At 38.8% G+C, this 27,790-nt stretch overlaps 1 protein-coding gene across 2 annotated transcripts in view; it reads left to right on the top strand.

Moving 5' to 3' along the window:
• GFRA1 (GDNF family receptor alpha 1) overlaps positions 1-27,790 on the top strand; it is a 195,877-nt gene that overhangs the window by 82,664 nt on the left and 85,423 nt on the right. For both annotated transcript variants that reach the window (XM_042863600.1, XM_042863599.1), the window contains exons 4-6: positions 2,574-2,913; positions 19,574-19,683; positions 25,050-25,184. In XM_042863600.1, the coding sequence (XP_042719534.1) occupies positions 2,574-2,913; positions 19,574-19,683; positions 25,050-25,184 (585 nt within the window). The remainder of the gene's footprint in view (positions 1-2,573; positions 2,914-19,573; positions 19,684-25,049; positions 25,185-27,790) is intronic.

Below are 27,790 nucleotides of genomic sequence, written 5' to 3'. Positions count from 1 at the left end.
TAAAACATGATTTAAAAGCTTGGGAGAAGCTGGCACTAATGAGAAGTTTAGACAGTCTCATTTAATTCAAGTGCAGTTGGTGTAGATTTCTTATGTGCTTTGCATTAGTCTTGGTTATAAAAGATAGAAATAAACTGTATAATGTGATGATAAATACACCACAAACAATAGCTGGAGACATATGGATCAAAATAGAGGAAGCAAGTGGCAAGTTATAGCCAAGGGTAGTTAAAAACAAACAAAAAACAGAGAACATGATCAATGCTCAGAGTTCACACGGGAATGCAATTCTTGGGTATAAGTTATATGAAAGATATGACTGAGCACTGCTGTTCTGTCTGAACACTCTGCCAGTAATTCAGCTTTCCTGCAAGGTAACATTCGCTGCTGTTGGTGCTTTCAGTGAATTTGGCTTATGCTCTATTTTTCTGAATGCTTCATTAACCTGTTCTTTCTGATTTCTGAGGTATTCATATTCACAGCACTTTTAAATTTTGTAGCAGCATTTGCTACTTAGTTCAACCTTTATTGGGAAATGTGTATATGATTATTAGTAATAAGTGCTTTATTACATCTTGTTGTTTTTTTTTCTTTTTTTGTAAATAATGCTCTATAGTGTATCACACGGTAAGTTGATGTCTGTTTGCATTGATATGCACCATCTAGAGTTCTTCCACAGAATCTGATTTTAAAGAGTGAAATTCAGTGGTTTGACTCCCAGGCACAAACAACCATGTAATTACTCTGCAATCACACAGTAATTAGCATGTACTATTCATATATTGCATAATTATATGCCCTGCAGATTACATAGTAATTATATTTGTACCAAACATATAATTCTATATACTGTATCACAGGAAAGAAACTTGGAGAGTTCATGGTTAATATTATAGTTATAAGTTAATACAATGCAATTATATAAAAAATCTTACAATCTTATCGGAGGGTTGTATTTGGATATCCCATCTCTTCTGCATCTGGTTTAACTTAAACTGGTAGACACTACTATAAGGAATTCTTGGCTGTTAATTTATAGTCAAATGTAGTATGTTTATAATGTAATGTGTGGAGATAAGCAGAAACGTACAGCTGCTTGTGCAGGAAGCTGGGTGTGGGAAGGATTGGTGAGAATATTAAATACTTGAATGACAAATATATGAACACACTGAATGTAGTTAAAACGTGTTGTTAGAGTGAAAAACAGATGTTATGGATTTTCCTTAAGTGTTGGGTTGTTTCTGGCTGGCTGAGATGCATGGGATGGTAGCAGGTAATTTATACACATAGTGGCATCCACGGCCATAATCTCAAGCACCGCTGGTTCAAGGGAATGCAGCAGCTCTGTGCACTGTGGGACAGCAGCTTAGCTGTCCCATCCTTCTGGCCATGAGGAAAGAGGAGAAATTGGTGTCCTGGTCTGAGAATGGGGCAGAATGGTGGGAGAATGGAGAGGAATGGCACTGAGTTGTACCTTTGGCCATTCCTCCTAAAAGACTGATGCAATGTTTTTGATATTTTGTTCAGCTTGCAAATTCTGTAGCAGGGGAAAATTGATGCATCTTCTTGGTTCTGTGGCATTGGCATTCCCATTATCCAAAGCAACATTATGATTGTTCTTAATTGAATTTTGCGCTCTAATGCCAGTTGCCTTCGTTTTCAAGCAAAGCATATGTTGGATTTTAATATGTGGATAATGTATTGCAAAATTAAATGTGTAATTATAATCTTTTATCTGAGTTTAATTTATTTTTCTCTAACTTATAGTGTGTGCATGTGCATGCATGTGTACAAGGGAAAGTGAATCCTGGTATTAAAATGTTTCTTTCACTGTGACTTGTTAATTCTGTGTCAGATTTAAAACTCACAGCTTCATAAAACTCAGTGTTCAGGTGGCACCTACAGATCTCATGAAAGTCTCTTGGTCAGAGCCCAGAGCTCACAGGCTTGGTGGGTTGCCTCGGAGCCCCTGGAATAGTGAGGCTCCACTGCTTGCCTTGTGCTTGTGCTGCTGTCTGTGTTGGCTACTTTTATACCTCAGAAACTGTGGTAGCAGGCGTGTGGCTTTTACATTCTGCAGAGTACATAAATTACATTTAAATGTTGTTTCTTGATGTAGACACAGAATATCAGTTATACTGTTGAAGGAAAAAAAATAAGAGAGTAACTTTTTTCCAAACCCAGGCTTAGGAGTCCTGCTGAGTTCTTGTGCAATGGGCCACATGTATCCCTCCCAGTTTACCAGCATAATGGCATTTAACTGAGGACAAGTCTTACCCAATTTTCATCCTGCATGTCAGCTGCAAAGATGAAGTGCAGCCTCCTGGTGCTCCTGGCTAAGCCATCACCATTTGATGGTTGGACTAGATGAACTTAATAGTCTTTTCCAACTTCAGCGATTCTATGATTCTGCCCTTAGAAACATAAGCAATGGTCACAGGTTCTGGCACTGCACGTTTTGCATGTATCAAATATATAATCAGGATCTCGTTAACACAATGAAATAAACACAAGCGTCAAAACACGATATGAATGTGACACGTTTCTTACTGCTGTTGTGTTGTTTTTTCTAGTGGAGCCAGTACTTTCAAAGGGGAACAACTGCTTGGATGCAGCAAAAGCTTGTAACCTAAATGATACCTGCAAGAGGTTCAGATCTGCTTACATAACCCCCTGCACCAGCAGCACGTCTAATGAAATCTGTAACAAGCGGAAGTGTCATAAGGCCCTCCGGCTATTTTTTGACAAAGTTCCCCCAAAGCACAGCTACGGGATGCTCTTCTGCTCCTGTCGAGACGTAGCCTGTACAGAAAGGAGGCGGCAGACTATTGTTCCTGTGTGTTCATATGAGGACAGGGAGAAACCAAACTGCCTGAATTTACAAGAATCCTGCAAGAAGAATTACATCTGCAGGTAAGATAGCACATGGCAGGGGAGTGATTAATGAGGTGCCAGAGAGAACTTTTTGGTACTGCTGGATTTGCCAGGAGTAAGGGTTAGAATGTCCACTAGGCAATAGGAGTTGGGGAAAGCAGCAAAAGTCTCTGACATCCTTAACAGAGTAACAAAAGCCTGCATCTGGTTACCGTGTGTGCCTTCTTCAAACTGCTCACAGCTATTCCCTCTCGTTATGGAAGAATCGTTAAATGCCTGGTTTAATTTTCACAGATTTCTGTTGGAAACATTTTAATTAATTAGGTGTCTCTATGAAATGATATCTCAAAGTTATTTTTATGTCCCATTAGCGGCCAGGTGGAAATAGAATTATTCATTATAATGGGATTTATTGTCATTGTTACCTAGCCTGTAAGCTTGAATAACAGTGGATGCAAGCCACATGGTGGACTTTGTGTGTGGTCAGAATACACAGATTCCATGCAGGCTTTTGCTTCGTAGGAAGAAAAGGGGACTGCATCCCACTGTCTTTTCATTGCTATTTTAGGCTTGGAATTGTTTTCTCTGCCCTCTTCTGGCAAAAAGGCTGGGCTGATGTAACTGGAGGGTCATTGATTTAGTGACCCGATCCCCCAGTCTCTTTCCTTGGTGAGCTCAGCACAGAGTGTTGCTTTGCACGACAAACTGGCTCCTTCCGCTGTCAGCAACTTCTCTACAGGTTATCGCATGGTGCTTGCTCAGTGGCATACAGATCCTCCTCTGCCCTTAGGAAATGCTTTACTCCTGCTTAGCATTGTGTATGTTTATATAAGAATGCTGTTCCAATGCTGTGTTTATGAAGTCGTGCCCAAGAATCTTAGTCATTTCTAATGTGTGCATTCTTTGTACGTAGTTCACCAAAGCCTTCAAATTAGCAAGTGAGGAAATAAACACTATTGTTAAATGTCAAGGACACCAAAGATATGTGCATATATGCCTTAAATAAGTACTTTTATGTGTCTGATAAAATATTTACTTTGTTGTTTACGTATGAGCCCTCCTCCAGTGATCCTAAACCTGTGACCTGAGCACCACATGTGCCTGAGGTGCTGGCAGGGGAGGAGCAACAGAGCTCTGCTCTGCCCTATGGCTCAGGGATGGCAGGTGCCACTGCTGCGCTGACAGACTGGAGCAGCTTTATGTTGGGGCAGGATTTTCACTGCAGCCCAGTGAGGCACATTCAACACCTTGATGGCTATTGCAGTTTGTGAGAGCTGGATGCTGCTTCTGGAGTCAGACCCACTTGTTTCCCATTTCCATGTTGTGTCATCAGTCTTTTTGTTTGCCTAAATTTTTAGACCTAGATTGTCTTACTTAACACAGGCCCTGTTAAATAGCAGAGTTACAGCATCTTTGCTGTGCTTCCTGCCAAAATTCCAGTGTTATGGTACTAATGAGATGGGGAGAGGGCTTTATTGGGACACTTTTTCCTGTTTTTCAGGCTGTGCTCAGAAATTGCTTAGTTAAATGAATGCCATTACTTCTCTTATGACTGCGTTTTTCTTTGGTCAGCTTTAATCTAATGTTTTATCAGCAGCAAAGTTTTTAATAGCATTTTGTTTAATCTGACTTCATGAGCCTGGTGTCGTGCTTTCTCCATTTCAGCTGCAGAAAAAACCTTGGTAAAATGTCTGCTCCTGTTGCCCAGAGTTGCAGCCGATGCTGGGGTGGAAATGGATTTCTTTAGATTTTCTTCCTGTTGCTGCTTTTCTTTAAACTGCCAAATTAAAATGTTTGGACTCATGGGCGGGCAAACTTTGTGGGTCTGGGGCAGGGTCAGCAAAAAACAGCACTTGGCCCTGCACCTGGGGTGCAGCAAATGTTGCAGGATGCTGACAGTCATCCCCTATTAATGCCTTGTGGGCTGTTTGAATTGCTAGCACGGTTAGTTCCTTTCCTCTCTCCTGTCCAGGAAAGGGGAAATCAGCAGTAGAGTTATTCCATTTCATCCAAAACACAGTGAAAGGCATTTTCTTTGAATTGTTGTGCACTTAGAAGGAGGTGGTGTGGTTTGTTCCCAGTGATTTACAAGAAAACAGCGGCTTGGGCAGGAGAGGAAAGAAAGGGAAGTAGAGATGACATCCCCTCCTTGCTATTGAAAGTTTTGGCATTGATAAATATCAGTCTGCATAGTAATTCCAGACATGTTTAGAATAATTAAAAGCAGTAGTCACAAGACATATAATTCTACCTCCGTTAACTTCTTGTTCATTTTGAAATCAGAAAGAGTATCTAAATGAGAGAATAATTTGAGGCTGTGTTCTAACTACTGTGAAACCAAGTCATTTAGAAACTGTTATTTGCGTGCCTGTTACATGTACTGGAGCTTCTTCATAATGCCAAGTAAGACAAGGGGGGCATGTTCTGAAGCATTTCTGAAAGTCCATATTACTTATAAAATATACTTGGGCCCATGCAAATATGTATTTCAACATTCAGTTTGGGATGCTTTTAAGAGCTTTGTTTTGGATGCACAGGATCACAGGGGTTGGAATGGACCTTGGGGATCATCCAATCCAACATGCTAAAGCATCGTTCCCTGGAGCAGGTTACACAGGAAAGCATCCAGGTCAATTTTGAATATCTTCAGAAAAGGAGACTCCACAACTGCTCTGCGCAGCCTGTTCCAGTGCTATCACCCTCAAAGTAAAGAATTTTTTCCTCATGTTCATATGGAACGTCCTGTGTCCCAGTGTGTCCCTGCTGCATCTTGTCCTGCTGGGCACTCACTGGAAAAGCCTGGCCACTCCACTTCACTTCCACCCTTTAGTTATTGATAAGCATTGATAAGATCCTCTCTCAGTCTTCTCCGGGCTGAACAACCCCAGGTCTCTCAGCCTTTCCTCATAAGGGAGATGCTTCAGGCCCTTTCTCATCTTTGTGGCACTGCACTGGATTCTCTCTAGAAGTTCTCTGTCTTTCTTGAACTGAGAAGCCCAGAACTGCACACCATAAATATCACTGAATCATAATGTCACTGGATCATAATCTCACCGAATCTGCTTTTGAAACAGAATTAAAACGAGTGAAGCAATTCAGCCAAACTGCGGCTACCACACATTTATTCTTTTGTTTTCTCTTCTATTCATTCATTATCTGTTATATAATGTGAACTCTTAATCGAGGGGAAAAAAAGGGACCAGAAAAGTCAGGAAATGCAAATAAGTTCTGACTTACATAGATAGTTCTAATTTTTCAACTTCATCAAAATACTGAATGGTTCATTTTCATTATCATTCTTATGCTTGCTTCTCCTCATATCCAAGTCCATATCCCATATTTGAAGCTTTCAGGCACACCTTTCATGTATACCTGTCAATTCTAACTGAAAAGAAAGAAAAAACAACTGAAAGAAAAAAAAAAAACAGAAAGAAGCCATTAGAATTCATTTTATTATGAATATAAACAAAACTTGTAAGGAAAGTCATTTAACTGTCAAAAACTTTACCCAGTCCTGGAAAAGCTCAAACCCCTGAGAAGCTTCCTATTTCAAGTGCTTCAGCCACCAGTTAAATTCCATAAGCTTGACTGGCATGTTTTAGAAATATCATTCTGTTGTGAAAACAGAACAGCGTGCTTTATTTTTGCCAGTATCACTTTGACAATATTTAAAAATTCTAATTCCTTTGTGCTACAGAAATGTGAGTCATTAGTTTGGCTTTTTGTTTTTCGTAATCAGTGTTTTGAATTTGCATACGTCCTCTATCTTCTGGATAAGTTCATCAGGAACTGAGCAGAATGATAACAATACAGACGTGACTTACTGAAAGAACAGAAAATTAGAAGAGTATCAATTCAGTCACTTGCTGTAAAGATCTGAAAAGAAAGGTATTTATTTTCTTTGTAGACTTTTTAGAATGCTTTTTTTTTCCCCCCTCTTAATTAAGATCTAATTGTAGAAAGTAAGGTTCTTGTCCTTCAGCACTGCTGTACTCAAAATAGTGGTGAAACAGTCAAAAAGTTGTTCTTGACCAATTTCCAAATAAAACTACAATAAAATTATTTTTGACACTCAGTGTTCACAGGGCCAAATCTTTATATGTGCTTTCATTACCATTCATTGGCATGTGCTCACCCCTGGTACAATCGTTTGGGGATACTGCTGTCAGCAGTTTCTGGTCACCTTTCCTGTTCAGTCTTTGGTGCAAGAACCATTCAGTTCTGCTTGGAAGATGTCTGCGTGTGCAGGTAGAAGAACCTTGTGTGTAGATCCACAGGCATTTTTATCAGTGCACAAAATAGGTCGTTCACAGTAAAAGCCAGAAGAAAAGCTCAACTTACAGTGTTTCTTAAAGACATACAAAACTTGCCAAGAAAATCATTTACCTTCTTTGTATTCTGTTGACATTTTTTAATGATAATTTGCTATGAAAAAGGAGCCTCTGTTTCTCTGCTCGTTTTCCATAAGGCATGTGCAAATCAGTGAGTGCTTCATGCTAGTACCTGTTTATGGCTTCTCTGCAAGTGAACACTGGGTGTTTCTGTAGCTGGTTACACTCTGCAAACCTTTATGGGTAAGGAGAGGGGTTGGTCAAACACTGTAGGGAAGTTTATGAAGAGGTATGTCCTGCTGTAGAAGTGAGAAACCCAGACTCTCGTGTCAGTAGGGAATTGTCTCCAGTTGCATTGTTAACACGTGGCAGGGAACAGGGCACTCAAGGGATGTGTGGAGAAGAGAGGTGGAACAGAAATAGGCTCTTTTCTTCAAATTTTCTTTTTCTCAGACTTCGCTTTCATTTTTCCTGCTTCCTCTCTTTCTTTACTGTCATGCTTCTTCCCATTGCTTAGCCTCCTTTCATCTCCTTTTCCCAGGTCTCTCATCATTATCTGACTTTTGCTGCCTCTCTGCCACGTTTGAACCCTCTCCATTACAGCTGCTTACAGTTCCTCCTCACATCTCTTCTGTGCGCTGCTCTTTTCCTCCCTCAATATCCTGCCTCAGTCCAGCGATCATCTGTGATTCAGAAAATGAAAGGGAAGCATTGATGCTCCTTCCCACTTGAGCCCTGTGGCTTCTGCTGGTCACAAGGCAGTTGGCCAGCAGCTGGGCTGGACTGCTTGGTCTCCAACTGGCTCTCGATGCAGGGGTTCCAACACTCGCTGAGCACTGTCGTGAAGGATACAGTGGCAGTGGTGCAATTCTAAATTCTAATAATAGGGTTTGCATCCCTCTGGGGTGTTTGTATCAGTTGGGCACTCCAAACTGTCTGACATCTCATTGAGATTAGTGTTTGCTGCTGGTATGCAAAAGCAGGACAACATGTAGTTTTCATAATGCTACTAAGGACATTAGAACAGGGATGCTGTTGATTTCTAGAGATGTGCAGGCTGTGTCTGTATCATATATACAGGGAATGGGCAAGAAATCCATTCCATAGCTGCCTGGCTCACCCTGCTCTTGATGCAGGATGTCTACAGTGTAACATGGTTTGCCTGGGATGGGGCTACGAGCAGATCCCTCTGCTCTCTGAGTACAGTGTTGATGCTTGGCTAGGAAAGGTCCCTGGTTGCACGTGACCAAGTGAGAGAGGAAGAAATGGCAAATCTGGTTTTCAGACCATATACTGCAGCATGCCTACAAGCTTACCTCACATCTGGAACCCAGCCTGTGCTTGGAGAAGAATGATTTATACATATATATTTCATGAATATATATATTTGCATATATATGCATATATATATATGCATCTATATATGCATGTACGTGTGTATATATTTATGTATATATATGTATATGTATGTATTGCTAGAGGTACCATAGTTACAGAAAACAAAACAAAAAAAGAATTAGTGAGGAATTATCACATTTCAGAAAATTCAGACAATGTGGTCTGGTGGGAGGTGGGACAGAATCTGGTGTGCTTGGCAGCAAGACATATGAGGGTGTATTGGAGTTTGGGGTAGGGGGGGAAATGCTAGTCTGGGGAAAAAAAAAAAGTGGTGTCTGGAAAATAAGCAAAAACCTTTCAAATCAAGGAAAAGTGAAGTGGAAAGCTTGGAATATTGTATTATTTTCTTCCTTTCTACTCCCTCACGTAATTCATCACATTGATGTCTTTCATTAAGAGAGTAAAATAGACGCAGTATTCATCTCCCTTCCCTGCATCAAGTAAACAAAGGTCATTTTAAATTTCTTCCCTCTGAGCAAACCTCAGAAGGAATCGTGCCGTTCCTCCTTAAACATAACCATAAATCCCTTCGGAATCTTAAAATCAGAACACCCGGCAAACCAAGGCTGCTTTGTCACTGTTAAAGTGTAGATAGATCTCATTCTGTGATGCCAAGATTTGCTTGGCCAGTCCTCATTTATACTCCCTCTGTTCTGCTTAAGAAGGTCTTGAAGATTAAAAGTTTGCTGGATGATTGACATTTTTCCAACGGAAGCATAGATGCAAGCAAAGATACAGTAATTAGAAAAATAGCTCAGTTGTATTCCCGCACCAAACCTTCACATCGCTTTATGCTTTAACAGTGAGGAGGAAATCCTAAAGCACAGGGGGTTTTATGCTCTAAGAAGCAGTAAGCACACGGTATCTTTGCACTGAGGTCCTTTGGCACGCAAACTTGAGACGCTCCAAGCAGCATGTCTGCAGCCAGCTAGAGCCTCCAGCCATTCCTGAAACCCAGTAACCACGGAAAGGTAGTGTAATTCTTTTGTGCCTGTTATCTGTAAAACAGAAGCTATGCCTCAGCATTGTCAGAGCTCTTTGGTTCAGCTGCCTGATGTTTTGCATGGCGTAGCTTTGGCAATATCCCTCATGACATTGAAGTCCTGCTATTCCTTCCTCATTATTTTTAAGGATTAGAGGTAATCATTTTGCTGATAATTCATTATTACTTGTCTACAGAGTTACGAAAGTGAAAGAAGGAATAAAGTAACTGTGTGACCATATAACAATCTTAAAATAAACATGAATACAACTGATTACACTCTTAGACCATATTTAGATATGTGACTTTCTGTGTCAGTCTCTTCTTAGCAAAAACAGTTCAGTGGGTTAAAGTACTCACAGCCACCAAGTATACTATAGCTCTAAGAATCTGGGGGTATTTGTATCATCCAAACACGGCCCTTCATCTCTGTATCACTTCATCTGTTTCCTTACTCTAAGTGAGAAAGGAAAACTGCCTATGTAATAAAAAACAGAGTACAGATTAAAAGTGTGATCCAGAAAGGGGGTTACAGCTGGGGGAATTGGGCCTTCTTGTTTCTTTATCATGTAGGACAGATGAAATCATGTTTGTTAATGAAACAGCTTTACCCGTGTTTAGTCAAAAATATTGAAAGCCAGGAAAGTTAGATTTTATATTAAACTTTAATAGAATCTACATTTGGAGCAACTCATGTTTTTACGGTTAAGCAAGCTCTTAATTGCTTTGCCGGATGAGGTTCTAATAAGAGCACTGCCACAACTGGTTCACTGAATTGTTAATTGAGAGATTTTTGTAGAGAGTAGTCCAGCATCCACTGGTTTGCATGAGTAGCTTCCACCCTCTAATGTGTTAAATCTGTTGAGGACGACACTTTTGATCCCCTTTAAACATATGCTCTGTCACATTTGGGTAACCTGCTGTTTTAGAGGAAAAATAAGGAGATACGTATCACACAGTAGCATTGACTTAAATAAATCAACGTTTCCCATTTACCTTAAACTATGTAAGTACTATGGGCAAGAAGCTACTGTATGTTTAATGTGAATAACAGATATTCTGTCCAGTCATTTACCTGTGACTTCAGTGGGTTTATTCCTGGGGTGAATTTGGATATTCTTATTTTGTGTAGGTAAATCTTCAGGCAGTGCTAATTAAAAGAATGTCAACTGATTTTACCATTCCATTATGCTGGACTTCGTAAAGGTTATTTATATCACTCTACATCAGGCCCCAGCGAGAGAATATTTCTGGTGGCAGTTCATCTATTAAAATAGCTGCAAGATAATGTAAGCACTGGAACTAAAAATAAAACTTTGTTTCTCAACAGAACAAGTGACAGCAGCATGCATATTTTCAAGTTTTAGCATTTTAATGTTTGCTGAATAGAAATTGCGTTGCTTTCATTATGTTTTAAGCATTGCTGTGCTACTGGTGGATTAACTGCTGTTAAGTAGAAGCCGTATGTAAATGTACCAATATCTGCAAGGACTTCTCAGCACAGAAGGTAGTGGTTTCCTACACTGATTATCTCCTGGCTTTAAAGCAGATAGCACAGGGAAAGTTTTCAGATGTGTGTTTGCTATTGAATACAGATTTTCTGTGTGAGGCGACTGTGACCCTTGCCTAAGCTATTATTAATAGATACCCTAACATTCGCATATTTGTGCTTACAGTAAATTTGTTCAAGCACATACTATAAATCATTACAAAAAGTTTTTATATTATAAATCCTATTTGACTTGGACCTCTGTTAAAATTTCCCTGATTTAAATATTCCGTTCATTTTCTTTTGTTCCACTTCAAGCACAAACTCCAGTTGGTGTCCTCCCAGTTGCTCTGTATTCTAATTAGACACTGTGTAATGCTGGAGATACATCTCAGTATCTAGCATAATGCAGCTCTGCAAAATATTCTTGAAAACATAAAATGTCTTTCAGAGGAACTTCTGTAAGCAGCTGGATGTGTCAGAGGCTGTCAGCTCTCTTAGCCTCAGTGGCCATGTTCAGGTTTTTTGACAGTGGAGGCAAAAAGCAAACAAACAAAAAAACTCTTAGGACATCCATGTCATCCTTAACTGGTAAAAGCTGTTTGTTTTCCAACTTCATCCTATAAATCAGTGATTTTTTTACTAGCATTTGACATCCATATATCTTCTAAAAGCAAGTAAAGCATGTTGAGTAAGGTCAATGCCATACTGGTTTGCTTCTGCCAAAACTTGGGGATTTTCCATTTGATGGGGCTGTTTTGTGCACGGCCAAAAAGCTTCTCGCAAAAGAGACTCTAATCTGCTTTTATATGCTGTTCTTTCGATTTGATATTTGTTGTCTGACTCCCGAGCTAAGAACAGCTTTTAGCGTAGCTTCAGGGTGAGTTCCAGCCACATTGGCTTCAGACTATGCACAATCAAATGCAAGGATGCACCCATTTTCCATTAGTCAGGAATGACTCAGGGAGCAAAGGGGCACCGAGATATTCTGCCACTGCACATCCTGATGTGCCAGTAAGGGATGTTGGCATGCAAAAGCAATCTTTGTGTAACCTTAGGAGACCTGATGTTCAGTGCATCACATATTTGCCAACAGGAACATTTCTGGTAAACAGAGAACCTACATGCTTCTATGGGAAGCTTTTTTTTTTTCCTTCTCCTTTTCTGCTTCTAGACTTCACAATAGCTTCATGCTTGAGCCATATTCTATTACAGTTTATTCATGTGGTTACAGAGAATATTATTGTAATGAATGTGTTTCTCATGTACTTGGAACCACTCTTGCTGTAGCTGTTAATAAACACCTCAGCATCCAGTGGCACACTCGAAGACTTGCAGTGGCATTAGTTTCTTTGGCTTACTTTGTGAGTGCGGCAATAATTTTCTTATGTTTTCAATCTGTAATTCAAAGACACTCCTGTCTGCCCAGCTAATGAAGTGAGAGCAACTCTCTCTGAAGCAGACTAGTTCTTTCCTGAGTAACATTCTATCGAGAGACTCTGAGGCTTGGACGTCTTTAAACATGACAGCTATTTATATTTAGAAACTTAAAATTAAACAGAATAAAAGAAATGAAATAAAATGGAAATATACAAACTCTCAGTACTCTGAAAGTAGCTAGGGGATTTGTTCATGTTATTGGAGAGCTTTGTTACTGATAAACTACATAGAAATCTTAACATCTTCTGTCCCCTGACAGAAATCATGGTCTGACAGTTCAGCCTACAATTTTGTAGAAGATGCTCAGAGAAGTGTTTTCTTTGCAGCTGAGAAGACAGAAACACATTATGCATGCTTAAAGTCGATGCAAGGAAACAGAGCCCCACAAAACATATTTAATGTAGGTTTGATTTCCTGCGGAATGCTTTCCAGATGTTCTCTCAAACAGGCCTCTAAAATGTGGTCTGAGGTAATTTTTCTTTTTTTTGCAAACAGAAAGAGAAAATCCTGTTTTGTGTCACTGCATCAGAAAATCACTGTTCTAATTCTTTATTGCATTACCTTGTGCACAGGGTTCGCACCATATTTTTCAAAATTGGTTTTATTACGCAGAAGGTCAGAAGCAAAAAAAAATATTTATTCTACCCAATTGCAAATAAATCACACTTATTTAGAATCGCATTTGAGCTTAGTCGTTTTTCTTAAACCCAGAGGAGACCTAATATATTAAATTATAAATACTTCAACATATGACCCTGTGTTACTTAGAAGCTTTAAGTAACATGGATAAACTATGAGATCAGTATTTTGGTAAGGTCTTTTGATTTGCTGTAGCAGACATTGTGTAGAAAAATCTAATGGGATCCTAGCAGATAGCTTGAAGAAAGGATAGCATTAAGGGAGAATAGTGTGTGACTTCATTATGCTTTGAATACGATACAAAAATAAAGCAAGAGCTTACTGTGTGTTCATGTTAGAGCAATTTTTAATCAGAAAAAGGTGAGCTTTGTTAGTAGAAAGATTGAAAGAATACAGTGTATTGTTAATTTTAAAATATTGGTTAGCATTGATGAATATGTTGGGATTTTACATGACTAGCTTTATAGCAGGCAGCTCTCCATTGCTTGGAATGTTGAATGTCCTGTAGGAAGAAAGCCTGCCTGACATGGGTGCCATTGGACATGGTGGGGCAGCAGTTGGTTGGGCTGGAAAAACAGTGCTCTGCTGGAGTGGTGCTGGTGCCTGATGCCCTGCATGGTGAGCACCTCTTGGTGCTGAGAGGCCTTGGAATGAATCTTGTGTGGTCTCTGCTCTTTGCTTCTGTATCCAGATATCCCACAACCTGAATCGGCTGCTTTTATGTAATTGAGGAGTGTCTGCGTTTTACTTCCAGATAAACAACGCAATTTACAAAGATAAAAGAAATCCAGAATCAAATATTTGCGTGGGCTTAGGCTTCAAGTCATTTGAAATGAAGAAACAGAAGCAAAACCAGATAAAAGCCAGCTTCTTCCAGCTAGTAGCTGATATGTAGTGTCCAAGATCCTTCAGTGGTTTCTGCCAGAGTTACAAAAGATTTGATTTGGCTCATATGAGAGGAACTGCTTTCGGTATCCAGGTCTGGGAGCCAAAAGGTCTGATGTTAACTCTTTTTACCCTTCAAAAAGGAGTAAAGATGCTCAGAACGCCTTTTTTTAATCTCAAAAAAAAAAAAAAAAAAGGTACAAATGCCAAGTTGTACAACCGGGCATAGTGAGGCATTGGCACCTGGGAACAAGGACTGGCCAAGGACCGGCATACATGGCTCAGCTCAGTGTGGCCTCCACTGTGGGAGTGGAGGGCAGCACCTTGAGTGTCACTGGAGCAGGGGACTGATGGCCTGGAGGGGCTGGAACAGGCTGGAATGCGGCCTTGGGCTGCTGGAAGGTGGGGGAGAGCCGTTGGTGGACAGGGGTGTTACTGCCCTCTCAGGCGCTGTCACTGCAAAAATTTGTAGTTGCTCACAGATGCTCAGTAGTATGGGTCCATAACTAAAGAGCTATGATATATATATATTTGTATTATACAGTTCTAGTACCTTTGATGAAAAAAAAATCTTCACAGATTGGTCAATTCTCAATCACCAGGTGCTGGGAGGACTGTCTCCGTAGTGATGGAGCTGCTTTGAGGCTCTTTTCAGTTCACTGCTTGATAGAGTTTTTTATGTAGCCTTTGACTTTTTTCTTTCTGCCCACTCACTGTGTGTTTATGAAACAAAGCGAAAATGAAAAGCTCCTCCAACAAAGAACCCATTAATTTTGACACATACCAAGCCCTCTTGCCCCTGTTACAGGCATAGCACCACCTCAGCTATACAGGAGCTATTTGTAGGTATGGAGCTAGATGCTGCATTTGACCCTTGCTAAAGAAGAACAAGTATAACAAGTATTCTGGCTTGTTTTCTTTTTTTTTCTTCCTATAATGGTGTCATTTATCACCGTGACACATATTCATTGACTTAGTCTGAAATTTTTCAGTGTCAGATTTGTATTTCTTTTCTACTTTGAATATCGATGCAGCACTTCTCTTACGTGACTGCACTACATCTACCAAATGGTGTCTAGACGCTGGAGCAGCTTTAACTAATTAGCTTAGTCACTACAGTCATTCAGCTTTGGCATTTACGTACCCTTTATGGTACTGCTGTTGAACCATAAATAGTTGCTTAAACACAAACAGCAATGTAAAGAGATGTGGTAGTGAGTATGTTCAGCCTTCGCTGACGTCACTGAGATGAACGCAGAGGACAGTAGCCCTCACTGCCTGTTTTCACAGTCAGTGAAAGAAGTTGGAAATGACAGTGCATGTGAGTGTGGTCAGCAGGAGATCCAGATCCAGCATCCTTCTTAGGCTGAAGATCACCACTGTAATGGCAAAGCTGAGAGAGATTTCTCTCTTTTCTCGTTCAGCCTTTGCCAGTGAGCAATTGAAGATACATACTGCCTGCAACATCATAATTTAGGCTGTACTTTCATATATTGCAACCTGCATTTCTGTGCAGCCAACACTGAGGTTGAGTTGGTGAACTTTAAAGAATAAGAATTGATGAATATCAAAGCGTATTTCAGAACATCAAAGAACTTCTGTGAAACCTTCAGAATAAATTTAGTAAAAATCTAATCAATGTTGCCTATGCAACAAGCTGTCCTAATATAGAATTAAATTTTCTCAAACATTTTATGCAGGTTAGACTCAATACTGCTATTAGCAAACCTTATTTATAAGCAGAATTTGAAAGTTTTGATTTACTCTTCTGAGTGCTTGAAGAACTAGTATCATAAGGAAAGCAAATTAACTTTGTTTTCTTTGTATTCCTAACTGTTACAAATGCTTTTACTGGTGCTAATACAAAGCCTTAGAGAATAGCAGGTTTGAGATTTTTTTCTCTCTGCAGAGGGAATGTTTGTTGTTTGAGCAGATTTTCTTTGAATTTGCCAATAGGATTATTCTTATTTTTTGTTACCAGTATGCAAACTATTTAAAGTAAGCTTTCCAGAAGATCTGCTGTTCACTTTGAGGAGATTTTCCAGGGCTAAGTTAGAACTCATTTAATTTCTGAATTGGTTTTTTTTTTCTCTACAAAGAGAAGTATTTTTTTCCTAGGAAGAAGATTTGTGGGTAGTGCTTTTCAGTTTGTTTAGTTTGTTGTGATTCTTTTTTCACACAAGGGAAGGGAAAAATCATTAATGCTGCTCAGTGCAAAGAGGATTTGTGATTCTTACATGGAGAAAGAAATTGTTCCTTTTTGATGCGGCCCTGCTGCATAATATATACCATATAAAAACTGCCTGTCTTTTTATCCAGCCACCTAGTAAATAGATACATGTATGTACATTGCACATGTGAAACCATGGACACTGGAAGGCACACATGCTTCCACCTGAGTTTGTCTTCCAGTTGACCAAATGGCTCATCTGGGGGTTAGGCACTTTACCCACAAGTTGCTTCTTGCTGAAAGAACACAAAGTTAATACAAACTGCAATTTTTAATAGGACTTCTATCATCTGAATGCTTCCTATTAGCATGCCTAAAAGGATTGTCTCTTTTACCCAAATGCTTTTTTATATCCTGTGCATTACTTTATAATAAATGATCTTGCTACTTCTAATTAGGCTGATTTCTCTCTCTAAGTAAATGGCAGTACCACTGTTTTGGTATTTCTAATGAGCACTTCCATCAGTGCCCCTCTCCTGGAAATATCTTAGGCTGGATTTTCAGTGAGTGTTAATCAGCACGTCTTTACTGATGGAGATACTTAATGATAGATGGCTGTCTGTCTCTATTTTTATTTGCTGACCTTAGCTTTATCTCCAGTAGAAATGAATCCATTTGAATATCAGGTGTAGCTAACAGCTCAAGAGGGAGAGTAAGTACTTTGGTAGTATGAAGTTTGGATGACTCACTAGAGGGGAGGTGTGTGACAGTGTCCAGTAATGCTTGGACCAGAGCTTTCTGAACTATATTTGGCATATTAAATGTGCAACATTGTCAGATCATTACCTTTTATGACCACAAAAGGTCTTCAGAAATGAACATAGAAATCAAACTGTATGCAAAGGGATCAGCAGAGCAATTTTTATCCTCCTTCAGGGTTTGCTACAACAAATATATCCTTTAGGCAGATTGAGTAGTAAATGACCGGTGTTATTTCGTATTTATCAGTACTTAAAAACATTTGGGGAAGAGGAGTTTAATAAATGATCTCTGGACCAGTGCTCCTAATAATCTAGGGGAGAATTAGACAATTAAAAATGATGAAATGGTTACAAGAAGTGTTTTCAAGATTTTCAAGATGCTGACCATGTAATTTCAGTTCCAAAATCACTTAGTTGGGGTTACATAAATACTGAAATTTAAAATTCAAGGAGCTACTTTGTTTTAAAAATATAGAAATACAGGACATACAGCATACTTGCTCCTTCCACCATGGCAAAGGTTTTTCATACTAGATAGATCTAATATGCTGTTTTCTGTCATAAAACAGAAGCTATCAGTAGAATTTATAAAAAACTTTAGGAACTGTTGACCATCTTTGTTCCCAGTTGCTCAGAAGACTGGATCCCAGCTGTATTTATTGACTGAGAGACGAAGTCATCACAATGACTTAGGGTTTCTTGCCTAAACTCTACGTAAGGTGTTACTTAACTCTTCCCATCCCTTGTAATCCATTTCTTCTCAGCCTGTTCCCTGTCAAGTATAGTAAATACTCACCAGCAAAACTGAGACTTTGGGGAAATTTAGAATGTATACTTACAAGGCATCTTGAAAGACATGCAGAGAACTTGCATTTAAAGGCTGCTGGGTACAGATGTCTATCATAGGGCTAAGTGGTTAAATAAGTGAAGGGAGAGAGTAAAAAACTTACAGATTACTATGGTTTGAAGGCAACTATGGTTTTGCTGCTGTTGGTAGGTATGGATCTAAAAAGAGGTCATGAGAATAGCTCAGATGAGTTCAGGTACAGTTTGCATACAGTCTATTTATAGGATGCTTCTCAAACTAAGCCTGTGAACCTTTTGAAGTTTGCCCATCACTATTTTCAGGCCAATTAATGATGTACATCCCTTCACATTCTGAGATAGGTAAAACAATAAAGCAAACTAAGATAATTAGTCTCTGGAGCACGTCAAGAAAGACAGTAAATCTGTGCAAATAACTTGTTTCTGCTAACTTTTGTTTTTTTGCTGCAAAACTGAAAAAGACCATTGCTATTACAAATCTACGTAATGCTGGAGCAGAGCTGGAAATGCTTTTGTGATACTACCCTGATTTTGAAAGGTTTTGCAAAGATTAAACGCCTTATCCTGAAGCATCACTCTGAGTTGTTTTAAGCAAGAGAACGCTTTCACCCTTTTCGCAGAGGAGAAAATCAAAGCAAGGAGGTGAAATCATTTTGTTCGTGGAGTCAATAGTCTAAATGACTTCATAAACTAACAAAAGTCGCTGCTCCAAGAGGCTTACAAGCATCAGCACAGCTGAGGAGAGCAAGTTGCCATGGACAAAAGAGAGACTGCACATTATGCACCTTGCCCTAGCTCAGTGAAGCCTCTCAAATTTTACGGGCCTGGATGGGAGTGTTGTGTAGCCTTTAAAGTACAAATAAACAGAACTGTTTTTGGATGTTAGGAACTTTTCTATTGATTTCCAAAGTTGTAATAACTTGTTAATTGTGGCATAGGTTCAGCCCCTGACTTGAAGCACTTTCCATATGTAAGCAGTGCTCTCCCCCTCTTGGAAATGGGGTAACTGAGGTAAAGGAAGATAACGCTGAAGCAGAACTGAATGCAGAGCACACATTCCCTTCTTCTGAGCCCAGGGCTCAGTGCTGTAGACTTTGGATAAATGCACATTTTACAAGAACAAATAGATTCTCAGTACCATTGCTCCAGGGGGCTGTGCAGATCATGCCATCTGGATCTGCCTGCGACACCAATTATGCCAGCTGGTTCTCCAGGCCAGTGCAGAGCAGGGGTAAACCCATTCCCTGGAAACTCAGAGCAGTATTAAAGCAGGTTCTGCCTCAGGTAATGGAGCAAGAGGGCTCTGGAAGCACGATCATACAGTTTTGTGTAATCAGAAAACCAGCAAAATTGTGTTCTATTCCTACACAGAAACAGATTCCGGAGTTAAGGTCCAGGCAAAATGACCACTCGTGATAAAATGTCTCTGTTTTTTTCTTTTTTCTTTTTCCTTTTCCTTTTCCTTTTCCTTTTCCTTTTCCTTTTCCTTTTCCTTTTCCTTTTCCTTTTTCTTTTCCTTTCCCACAAAAATGCAGAGTATTTCTTTTAGTAAAGGGCATGCATTTCCCTGTCATTTTGTCTCTTTTTGCTGTTTTCTTATACTTTTTTTGTTCTTGCTTCAGAAATGGATTCTGGTAAAAGACCCCCATCAATTGAAATGTGTCCAATGTATATTTAAGTTAAAAAATACTAAGTGCTGTCGAGAAATGAAAAGACTGTAAAAGGTAAGAATGCCTGCAGGCTTGATTTTTAAAGATATGCTTTTTCTTCATGTTACAGATCTCGCCTTGCAGATTTTTTCACAAACTGCCAGCCTGAGTCACGCTCTGTTAGTAGCTGTCTGAAGGAGAACTACGCTGACTGCCTCCTTGCTTACTCGGGGCTTATTGGTAAGAGTGCAGGGAGCGGTGGGGGCTTGCTTCATCAAAAAATCTACCCAAAGGATATTTTGAAGACCCTTATGAAGCAAAAAAAGTAGTACTGATGATTCTAGGCAAAATTCTCAATTAAGTGTGTTGGGCTTGTTTTACCTTACAGGGATCCCTGGGGTAAATTTGTACATTCCAAGGAGATTGAAGATAGAGAATAATGTGCTTGAGTTTGATATAAACAAGTATAAATTAAGGTTACAAAGTAAAATGATGGTTGAATTTGGGCAGGACCATCAAGTAAGAAGCTAAAAAGAACAAGAAAAAACTACAGCTTGGTTTTTTTTGCAGCTCTCACCTCAAGATTGGGTAAAATACCTCTTAGTCTTTAGAAACAAGACATTTGGACATTTGAGGAATGTGATAAAAGACCTACCCAGCCTTCTTTCACTTGCAGCTGCTGTTTTTTCCACAATCTCCTCCTCTGTGCTCTAAGGGTTTTCTGAGGCGCTAGTCAACGGAGAGGAATTGCGACCAAATTTATCTTCCAAACACCTCTCCTCCAACATTATCTGTTTGCTTACTGTCAATTTCCCAACTGGAAACAGGATGCCTATATGTGAGTCAGATTCCATACCCTGCATACAGTATTTGATTCCTGAATTGTATCAGGAAGGTGAACTTACAGAAATACCATGGTTGGGCAATAAAGAGTAAGTGAATGTCAAAACTCTGAAACAAACAGATTTTTAAAAGGGCACCAGATAAGATTCTTTTAAGCTTACAGCCTGCACCTGCTGCGATGCAGTAATAGCCACTTCTGTTGGGCGTGAAGGTCCCAGCTGAGGCCCTGAAGCAGATTCCGCTGTTAAAGAAATCTCTTTTGAAATAATATCTGAAATAAAAAATAAAAAATCTCAAATAGGGTGGATGTTGCTGAAAAATGACTGAAAGCGATGTTCGCTGACTTGTTACCCTTCCTAAAACTCTTAACATTGAGCAAGTGAGGTAAATCCATGGGGCAGCTGGTAAAATAAAACGTCATAATTTTGGAGGACATGCCTGTGTGTCTTAAGAGATAAAGACAGTATGCAAAGGCTATAGCATATGAACAGTTATGACAGAATGTCATTTGACTCTAAAATATAGGATTGAATAGCCTTGAAATCCGATCCAGTCATTGAGATTAAGAAATCTAGCTGCTGGCAAAGAGTAACTGTTACTAATAGATACTTCTGGGTAAGAGCTGCCAAGAAGTTCTTGCTGGACCTACTGAATCTTGCTGACAGTTTTGTTGGATCCATATTTCAGCTTAAGCTCAGAGATGGCCCAGTTCATACAGAAAGGTGTTTTTGTGTTACTGTTGATGACTGTGCTGCAAAACACTGTCAAACAGGGAAAACGTGGAATGGATCCCTGAGGAAATGAAATCAAAAGGAGATCTGATTTTCAAAGAGAAAAATAAACATTTTTTCCTCTTTTTTTTTTTTTTTTTTTAATTGTGCCAGCCTCTAGATACAAGCAAATGGATACAAATACAAGCAAATAGATGAGAACTGGCTGTTACAAAAGTTTTTACTTCTCAGAAGTAATTCTGATGAACCAAATTTACCAAAGCACATGCTGAAGCAGTGAATTCCTGCTTCTAATACCAAGCTGCTATAAAAGTGGAGTAAATTATATGAAAACTATCAAATGTTTAAGAAGGTATCTGAGATCAAAATCAGAGGTACACTGTTTCTCCTATCTGCAGATAGAGAGGCCCTGGGTAAGAAGCTGTTGCAAATTCATTAATATATTAGAGTTCCAGGATGTCCAGGTGTTTTAATTAAGATAAAATGCTATTCATTATGATTTAATATTTTTAAATTGAGCTATTTCATTAGATGTACTAAAAATTGTGCCTCTGCAGATTTTGTTCAGGAAAATTAGGATTCTCTATGGAAGATGCAGTGGATGTGATTCTGCTGCCACATACATGGATGTACATCAGTTAACTTCACTGAACTTAGTGCAATTCTGCCTTGAAATAAATGACTTAAGCGTGAAGAGTCAGGCACAATTTTTTTGTGAGGAGCTTTACCAGTTGTATGGAAGTTAATCCATACAGGGTGCTTTATGGTTTGCATCAGTGTGTCATATATAGTCTTAAAGTTATGTATATTTCACAGCAACTTGGAAAACTTCAGTAAGTCACCTTAGATTTCTTGTTACGGTAATTAAGATAAATTAATATTTTTAAAGAATTACAGAATATAAAGGAAAAAAGATGAAAGTTATTAAATGCAAAATTAGACTGAAGATAGAATCATAGAATCTAGGTTGGAAAGGTTGGAAATGACCTATAAGATTATCTAGTCCAACTGTCTTCTTGTTACCATTGATAGCCATGTTTGAAATTCAGTGCTTTGTTTACAGCCTAGTTAAACCATCTGGACTTGTCTGTGCTTCAGCATCAGTTGAATACTGCTATAACTGCTGACTTCAAGGTCTACTTTAGCATTCATTTTCTGACACATTTTCACCAATTTTCAGCAAAATCCATTTCATTTCTCCATTGTTCTCTGGAATTCTGTGGGAGTTTGTACGAATAAGCTGGAGCTGCAGGACTGGATGCTTGCTTCTGAATCTAGTACATTGTCTTTAGATTGTGGCCAACTGATTTCTGTCATTTGCTAAGATACTTTCTGCCCCCAACATGCAAAAGGAGATCTGATAACATTCTTATTACTATTAGCAATTACTGCATTACATGCCCTCCACTGATCTTGGGCAAACTCCTGTTGTTGGTTTTGATTTATTGTGTCATGTGTGAGTCAAAGCAACTTCAATCACACACCCCACTCCTGAACCCACCATCCATTTCCTCATCCTTAATTGGCCCCAATTTGAGAAACCTCTTGGCTGTGCTCAGGTCAATTCTGCTTTTTCGTAGAAAATTGAGACAACCCCAAAACTGAGACTGTCACAAAACTATTTGATACAGAGAGCACGCTAAACCAAGCATGTCCTATTTTACTGCCAACCACCGTGGTTTCTCTGATCTGTTAGTGTCCTTCAGCAGAATTTCCAAGATGCTGGCTGGAGGAGGGAGGAGGAGGGAAGGCACGCATGTTGCAGGGAAAAAAGAAAATCCACCCCAGGAAACCAAGCATATCATCCGCTTGGGTTCACATCTGCCCCCAGGTTTAAATGACAGACTGATTTTCTACTAGCTGCTCTTTCAGCCACTCTGTTTTTGCTGGATGTACAGTTTGTGTGCTGCATATACACATTCCTTGTCCTGTCTTTCCAGTATTCATCAACCCTGATCATAGTTTCATATCTCTTCCTCTTTTAGCCCGTCTTGACCATTTAATTAATCTTCATGATTAAAGTCTTTCCTCAGTTACCTTTTTTACTTCCTCAGTACCTTTCTGTTTTCTGAACCCTTCACTAAGCGTTTGCTACTTATCCTTTTTTTGAGGCCGACTGTTTTCTTTCCATTTGCAAAATCCTCTTGCTTTTTGTTTTCTCTCACTTCTTTTCAGATCATGTCAAGCCCATTCAGGGCTTGAAACAGTGTACTGAACCATCAAACAAATAATGGGTAGATACTTTCACTTGTTCTATTTTAATATAACGTTATTCCTGTTCTTATTTATCTACTGTCAAGTTTTCATTTTAATGGTGCAAATGATATTTGCTTGTTTTACTGAATTCTACACCTTCATTTAATAGGTTTTGTACTGTTGTATTTACTCATGTGTTAATCTCATGTACGGTTTGAGCAATTATTACCACAACTCTTTGTTAAAAGTTGGAAGTAGATAAAGGTGTAGGATTGCATTCTAATTTAAAGACATCCCAAAACAAAACAAAAGATGCTTTTTCTGACTTGGCAGTTGCACTGTGTTCATTTTCATGTACATTACTGCCTTTCTCAGGCCAGTTCTTAATGTCTGTTCTCCTTTGTCTCCCACATCGTGTATGAATTAGTTTGCATGCTGATTTGTTCAGTTCCCAGCACTGCCCAGTGACTGAAAGGCCATTTCACGTTGTTCTGTGATTTGTGTTATTTCTAATGTTACTTTTTTTAGCCTGGTATTTGATAGCCATTTCCTGTGTGCTATTACAGACTTTTGGACCCTGGACCTGTGGACCAAATTTTTTCTGCAAGTGTACACATCAAGTCTCTAATATTTATCCTTCATCTATTACATCGTCTTAATGACTTCTTTGATGTCAGTTTTGAGCAGCTGTGACCACATGTCCTCATGATTTATAGCCCGTCCTAGATCTGTAGATTGCACAGCGAAGGACTTGTTTCCTGAAACTGCTGTAATCAGTACAAGTCTGGAACACCAGCCCCTTTTTATTTAATTTTTCCTGTTTGGTGAAACAAAATAAAATAAAGATTCAGACTTCCCAATCCTTAGGGAAATTTGAAATCCCTGACATACTGAGGTGATGTCTTCAGTGAGACTCCTAGTTAAGAATAAGTGCTGATCTTACAACAGTTGCCTTATCCAGATGAGTGGCGAATATTTCCTGTATAACTTTTAGGACATATAACACATTCTTTGGTTTCATGTGATTCTTGCTAGCCTTGAGCTGACATAAAAATATGAGAACATTTATTCAAGGATTTGTAAGAGTGTTGGAATTAACCTGTGGTTAACCTGTTTAGTTTATTACCCATAAAGAATCTACTGTGTCCTTTTATGCATGCTGGTTATGTTTTTGCTTTGTCCATTGCTGTAGCCCACTCTGCTGGCAGGTCCCCCAGGAGCACCATGAGGTTACCACTCCTTCAAGATGTATTAGCTTTCAGCATGACCATCATTCTCCTTGCTCGTGACTTTCAGAACTGTTTTCTCAGGATGACTGCAGACTTGGGGAGGTAGCTCAGGTCTGGATGTCTAGTTTGAGCCATTATTTGCAGCCAGAGGGGAAATGATAGAAACTATAAGCAAGGAAAAAGATTGGATATTTAGAGTGTAAATCTACACATATTTGATTTGGCAGCAAAAGCTTTTTAAGAGGCTCCCACCTTCTTCTCCATCCCTGTGCCACAATTCTTCACCTGTCAGTTCTGCTGATGCAGCTCTCTGTGGTGTTGCAGTATAAACCTTTTTGAAAGAAGGGAATGGGTCTTTACTGTGTGAACCATTTTACAATCCCTAAAGTGGTTGCATTCAAACAACCAGGGGTGTGAAATCTGGCACAGGACTGGTGAGCAAAGGGAGCCAGGAACTCTTTAAGTCTGGAAGCTGAAGACTTATAGACTTACCATGGGTCTGCACTCTGATTATATAGCTTAGAAAATGTTGTTAGTCTTCTTCCAAGGGAAAAATATTTCAGCATGTAGGGTTCTCACAGTACTGTACTCCTCTGTTCTTTAATAGGCACAGTGATGACACCAAACTACATAGACTCAAGTAGTCTCAGCGTTGCCCCATGGTGTGACTGCAGCAACAGTGGTAATGACATAGATGAATGCCGGAAATTTCTGAATTTCTTCCAGGACAACACATGCCTTAGTAAGTACAAAATTAAAATATGTCATTAAGGAAGCTTTAGCATTTTTTTATGGAGTTCCTTTGTTGTTTGAGTATGTTGTGATACATGAAGTCCATCTCTTTGCACACTGTAAGCATGGTTCTGCTGTAGGCATAAGAGCTAGAATGGAACAAACTTCAGCAAAGAAATATTCCTGGTACTACAGCTTATGGGCAAGATTGTAAGTGCAAGAAGCAGTTGGAAAAAAGTTCAAATAACTGAAGTGTATCATATAGAAATATGTTTACGTATTTGGACCCTGGCAATCAGGGAGCATCTATGCAAGATATTACAGCGCATCAGGGCCTTGTGTATAATTTAAGAACTTTGTGTTAAAAAAACAACGGCGTGTATTTATGAAGGATCTGCTGTAGGTTAAGTATAAATTGGATTATGTTTGCAGTTTGTGGCTATGCTTTGGGTTTTTTAGGTTACTCGCTCTCAAATGTCTGGTTTTAACACAAGCCTGGATGGTACCTTCTTTCAAGATTTTGTTGAATTATTGATTTTTTTTTTTCAGTCCTGCTCACTCCCAAATTAGGGACTGTTATAAATTTCAGAATGGCTCAGTGGAGTCAATTTTGGCAGGTTCTCTTTTCAAATTTCCTGTCTGCCTGGAGCAGCATAATTGGATGATGTGGAGTGTGCACCAGAGTTTTAATTTCAGATAAATGAGGAGACCAAAAGAACTTGGCTCCCTCAGCCTGGCAGAGCATAAGTTGAAAGGATACATGTTTGTCCTCTGAAATTGTATTAGAGTGGCAAGCACAAGGAGAGAAAAGAATTACTTAATGTAAAGGACAGTGTTGGCAATGAAGCAAAAAGGGAGATGTTGGCCTTACATATTTAGGCTCGGAATTGGAAAATTTTTAGCCATTAGACTAAAGTTAAAAAACAGCCTTCCAGCAGGAGTTCTGAGGGGGAAAAAATCTCCCATTTTAAAAGTAATTATTCATCAGTTTATGAGAAGAAGTATACACTGTTTCTTTGTGCAAAAGGAAAAAATGAACTTGATGATTCAGAGTGTCCCATCCAATTCTATATGCTTGCATTCCCACTAACGAAGGGATCAGTCTGTGCTTTAGCATAGGGTCTGAAAATCTCTATTTGTAGCTCATCAGTAAACAGCACTTCTGTGAAGCCGTGGGGAGATTTGCATGCAAGAAGTGAGTTACCCAAGTTGCTATTTGATAAACTATTTACTAAGCTTGGGAAGGAAAAAAGAATTACTCACAATTACTTACAGGAAATAAAGGAAATTCAAACTGTAGTTGTGTAAAAGTTAATAATATGGCCTAAGACCTCCTTCATACGTAATGGTGGTGCCATTTCTATATACCTTGGTACATCAAATTTTATTAATTTAGGAATATTAATTTCTACAGTGTTACAGATTCCTTTCAAAAATTTTAGGCATGGAGACTCCATGGTCTTTCTTTTGCTACTAGTTTGAAAACAGAAAGGTTTCTTGGGTGTAATAAAATGTCTTTTCCCTTCACAGAGAAGAGGAAAAGTTCTATTTATTTTTTATTGTTAACGTCACTAATGGCCTGATAACAAATTAACAGGAGTTACTGTTAATTTAAGAAGTCATTCAGACACTTAGGAAAACTTTCTGTGTGGAAAATATTGCTTTATCTATTGCCTTATTTAGGTAAAAATAGGAAAAATTCACTCCAGTCCTACAGCTGTGTCTGCATCAAACCAACTGATTGCCTTTTATAAATCTTTTCTATGTGCACTGGAGTTCTGAGAACTAATATTGGAATAAAAAACATCTTTCTCAGATGAGAATTAAATGTAAATTATTTTATAAGGGAAGGAATACCACTGAGAAGTAGTATTAATAGCTTCCGCATATTAGTCCCCAGTGAACTTGTTTGATTTTTATACAAAGAATTTGAAATAAGAAATCCCTAAATCCGTGTTGAATCCCCAAAGACCTGATTAAAAATTGTTTTTCTATTTGTTTATTAAAAAGCCCAACCAATTTACTCTTGCCATAAACATACTCTTTAATCCCATGAAACCATGATAAGCTTTTTAACTTTTATATTGTGAAGTTTTAGTTTAAGTATGCTTCCCTCACCTAATTATGCAGATTTTGATTGAAAACTGTAAGGAAGAGACTGTCTTAGTTAAGCCATTTTCTAGTTATGTTATTATCTAGTTATTAGTTTTAATACAACAAGCTGTAGAAGTGAATCAGTATTGTATTGTTTCAGTTTGTAATGTTACATCTCCTGCCTCAGTTAAGACATAAAATTCAAAGTATATTTTAAACTGTAAAAGTAAATTTTGGATGCTCTTTGTTGGTAACAAATACGATTACAGTAAGACCGAGGGCTTTTGTCAAGAATGACTGGGAGCACTGCACAGGAGAGGCTGCATTGGATGATTATGTGGCTCCAGACTCTTAATTCATGTTTCTTATATATTCAAAATTAAAACACATTTCTCAAAATAAAAATTGAGTTTCTGTAAGTACACCTTTTTTTTTTTAATGGAATAATCAATAATAATAAAAATAATAAACAGTTTCTGCTTTCTTCCATTTGTTTTGAAGTAGAAAATCGCCTGTAATTTC

The sequence above is a fragment of the Lagopus leucura genome, unplaced genomic scaffold (genome assembly GCF_019238085.1).
Source record: "Lagopus leucura isolate 7727_CA_CO unplaced genomic scaffold, USGS_WTPT01 Super-Scaffold_741, whole genome shotgun sequence".
Classification (NCBI taxonomy): Eukaryota; Metazoa; Chordata; class Aves; order Galliformes; family Phasianidae; genus Lagopus; species Lagopus leucura.
Note: the sequence above shows the minus strand (reverse complement) of the source record. Positions and strands in the feature narration are given on the sequence as shown.